This window comes from Haliaeetus leucocephalus, unplaced genomic scaffold (assembly GCF_000737465.1).
Source record: "Haliaeetus leucocephalus isolate CR32 unplaced genomic scaffold, Haliaeetus_leucocephalus-4.0 Scaffold157, whole genome shotgun sequence".
Taxonomy (NCBI): domain Eukaryota; kingdom Metazoa; phylum Chordata; class Aves; order Accipitriformes; family Accipitridae; genus Haliaeetus; species Haliaeetus leucocephalus.
The window spans coordinates 805,550-809,381 of NW_010972593.1; the positions used below are offsets into that span (position 1 = coordinate 805,550).

General features: G+C 47.3%; 1 protein-coding gene across 1 annotated transcript; it reads left to right on the forward strand.

Annotated features, from left to right (window-relative positions):
- The first annotated feature begins 2,585 nt into the window (after nucleotides 1–2,585).
- LOC104828567 (E3 ubiquitin-protein ligase RNF13-like) lies at nucleotides 2,586–3,599 on the forward strand. The gene has a single exon (XM_010562312.1). The coding sequence runs from the start codon at nucleotides 2,586–2,588 to the stop codon at nucleotides 3,597–3,599; it is 1,014 nt and encodes a 337-aa protein (XP_010560614.1).
- Nucleotides 3,600–3,832: the final 233 nt, after the last annotated feature.

The following is a 3,832-nucleotide window of genomic DNA, read 5'->3' on the forward strand; positions in this document are numbered from 1 at the left end:
AGAAGGGGAGTATGGTGCTGGCTATAATGAATGCAACATGGGGCTGGAGACAGCCTGGCAGAGCCCCATACCACGGTGGGATGCTTGGCTTAAAATCAGCCAGCAGGAGCCAAAGTCTCCAGGGCACTGATGATGGAGGAGGCAGACAGCAGTGATGCAAATGGAAAGCACAGAGGGAACCAGAGCAGAGAGGGCACCATGTTGGCTCGTTGAGCGAAGACCATCTTGGCCAAAGTCCTCCTTCAGCCCTCCTCTCCTTCCTTCTGCAAAAGCATTCAGGGATTTCAAAGGAGGCTAAGGGCTAGGGTTTCCTATCTCACACTGCCTGTGGGTGGGATATGGGGTATCCTGCTCCCCATCCAGACTTCAGCTTTTTCTCTTTCCTCACTCCCCAGAGCCTTCTCTGTACCCCATATTCCCCTCTTCCTTGCCCTCCAACCTCTCTTGAAGAGAATTTGTCCTTTTGCCTACATCTCTCTAGGTTACTGCTAAGAGTTACTGAGATCCAGGTTGGAGACTGCAAACACCCGATTTCTCCTTTTATCCAAGCGTTTTGATGAGCAAGCTAGGATGGCTGCTCCTTCCTGCCTTGCCGATTCTAGGACATAAGAGGTATTGCTGGAGCAGCCAGGAGATAATAGCACACCAAATACAGAGGGGATCATTCCTTGGTCCCACATCTGTCACAGCTCACACAAACACATGGCTCCTTGTCCAGCCCCAAAGACAGACATACCCCTTATGCAAGCAGCAGGTCACTGTCAGTACATAAAGCTTTGATGTGGAGCCAGAAATAGAGCATTGAGTGCAAGTAAAGAGGCAAAGATTTTAAAGAACACTAGGATGATGGATGCCATCACAAGAAGCACAAAACCAAGCCAAAAATCCACCCTCAAAAAGGTCTCCCAGCGTACCTCCATTTTCTTCTTTATCTGTCACTCTACTAGAAAGCATTTGGCTTCTCCCCCCTCCCCAAACCTTTTCCTTGTTTTGTTTTTAAATGCATCAAAATGTCTCCCTGCAATTGTAAAACTCTTTAGATGAGGGGAAAATAAAATCGATTTGAAATCACAGCTGCTGGGAGTCTCTGGCGCGCACACACACACTGTCTGCTGACATTTTCTGTAGCTCTTTTCCCAGTGAAATCTGTCTCAACCAGAGCCCAAGGGGGCTAGTAACAAATCAGTTGCCTAGTACATGAGTGATTTTTTTTAACTACAGGTCCAACATAACTGCACTGGAAACCACGGGGCTACTCTCAAGTGAATCATTAAACAAAAAGGGCTGTTTGTTAAAAGGTACAGGTTTTTAGGGATTTGTGGTTCCGAACTGACCTGGGTTCATTGCATATTCAGACCTAGTTTGTTCTGACAACCAGGAGAGCTATTGCAATCCCATCAGGATGGTGTTCCTCCAGGCACTGAGCAGTTACCATATGAGTTGGGAATTGCCTGAAAAATGGGGGCTTCTGCTGTCAAACACTCTGGGATGGAGGGACAACACTTGTGCCTTATGCTTTGCACTCCTTTTTCAGCTTTTTCACCATAATCAGAATTTTTAAAGCGGTTTTTATAGCTAGAAGCTAAAGTCTTTTTTCAGCCATTTGATTTCCAGCAGCTGAGGTTTTAAAGTAAATAAGGTGAAAAGCCCCAATACAAAAGTTGGTGGTAGCCCTCCCAAGCTCATCCACCACCCACTCTCCCTGTGGTAGGACAGGAATCCAACAAGCTCAGCCCCAGCAAGACCCCAGTGTATCAGCCCCTTCAGCAAATCTAGCTGCTCACTCAGGGGCCTTGAAGGTGGATCTGCTCTCTTGGAAGTTTAGATAATGGCAGAGTGAGGCCCCACAAGCAAAAAGAGACTTTCAAATTCTGCTAGCTGCCATTTTGACTGACAGTTACTGATTGACTTATTTCAAATGACAGAAACCCCAATCTACCCCAAGTAATTTATTTGACTTGGTATCAGTTCAAAGATCACAACTTTAAGGAAAAAGTGCATGTTCACCAGACCAGTCCAAGCTGCCACACACACCCCCAGCAGCAGAGGTTAACGGCTCATTCCCACTCTGCCACATTTTCCAGGAATTGCTTTGGCCACCAGCATGAAGCATTCCGGTCTGCAGTGGGCACGTAGCTGATGGGGAGGCTTATTTATCCTGCCTGCACATCATCAGCAAAATGAAACTGGCATCCTACTGGTACCTAGAGGGAGATGAAACCAGAAGCTACATGCATGGAGCAGACCAAAAAGGAAGGAGAGAAGTTTAAGCAGTTTGGCAGTAATGTTACGTGATCTAGCCTTGCAAAACAGTCACTGGGTGACATCACAGATCTGCAGAGATGATGTCTCCAGCTGCTAAGCAACACCCTTACAAGAAAGACAAGTTCTATCCTGGGAACCTCTGAACCTACAGAAAACCTGCAGAAACCTCTAGGGCAGAAACAGGTTTTGATCTCCATCCTCTCCATTGTGGCTCCATGGTGGTAAAACCCAGGTGGAATAGTGTCTCTGTGACTCTCTTACACCTTTCCTTTGGGACTAGCCTGGAAATCTGTATTCAGAGCTAACCAGCTGCATTCAGTATGAATCTTCAGCTCCAGCTTCTTCACTTTGTCCTTGCCACTGCCTTCTATGACACCGCCCTTGCAGAAGCCTTTGGTTACGTGGCTTACAATGACAGCTCCAAGTGCGTTGCTTATAAAGCCCTGCCTGCATGCTTTGGGCCACGACTCCCGGCAGAAGGGCTGACAGGGTATTTGGTGAGGGTGATACCACCAAATGCTTGCCACGCAATAGAGAATCCTCCAGCACCAAGGAAGGCCTCCGAGACGTATATTGCACTCATAAAGGGGTATGACTGCTCTTATGTCAAGAAGGTCCTTCATGCCCAGCAGGCTGGGTACCAAACCGCTGTTGTGTACAATGTGGACTCTGAGCAAGTGATTACCATGACAGCTGATGACAAGGAAATCCAGCAGCTGATTAAGATACCATCACTCTTTACTGGACAATCGGTCTCCCTCCACTTGCAAAGGACTTCGCAATGTGAGAAAGGAACATACATCAGACTTCTACCACCCAAACACTATTTGGGTCCTTGTCAAGACAATGCTAAAATGCTGCAGGAAACTTCCATCATGCGGGATTTCAGCAACATGTTCTATGTCATTATTGCCACTATCTCAGTCATGGTTGGCTTAAGCTGGTACAGGAGGGCTTGCAACCCAAAACTGCACACATACAAGCAGGGCGACAAATATGAGATGTGCGGCATCTGCATGGCAGAGTACCAGGAAGGGGACAGCCTGAAGATCCTGTCCTGTTCCCACGCTTACCACAGGGCCTGCATTGACACCTGGTTCCACACCCAGCCCGGCAAGAAGACGTGTCCCTTCTGCAAGCACGTGGTGACCACCTATGGGCAAGATGACCTCCTGCCAGAGCAGGCTGGTGAAGATGTGAACGAGGAGGAACAGGACAACGAAGATAATGCATTCAGAGAAGGGCATGAAGATGAATATGTTGAAGACAAGAAAGATGATGCAAGCACAGTGGAAGAGGAAGGGTTTAATGCACTGGAGAACAGCATCATTTGAGCTGTGACTGGGATAAGCTATCATTAAACCAAGGGAAATCTCCCCTGTACTTTCTTTCAGCTCTTGCTCCAGGCTAGCTTTTATTGGGAAGCAATTAACATTGCAGCTTTCACTCCCCTCTCCTGGTCCCCACAATTTAAAAAAGGCATGAAATCTCATCTGGAAATATCAAAAACTCCTTGAGCCAGAACAACAAGGGAGAAGCAAAAAGGAGGGAAGCAGGGATTTTAGAA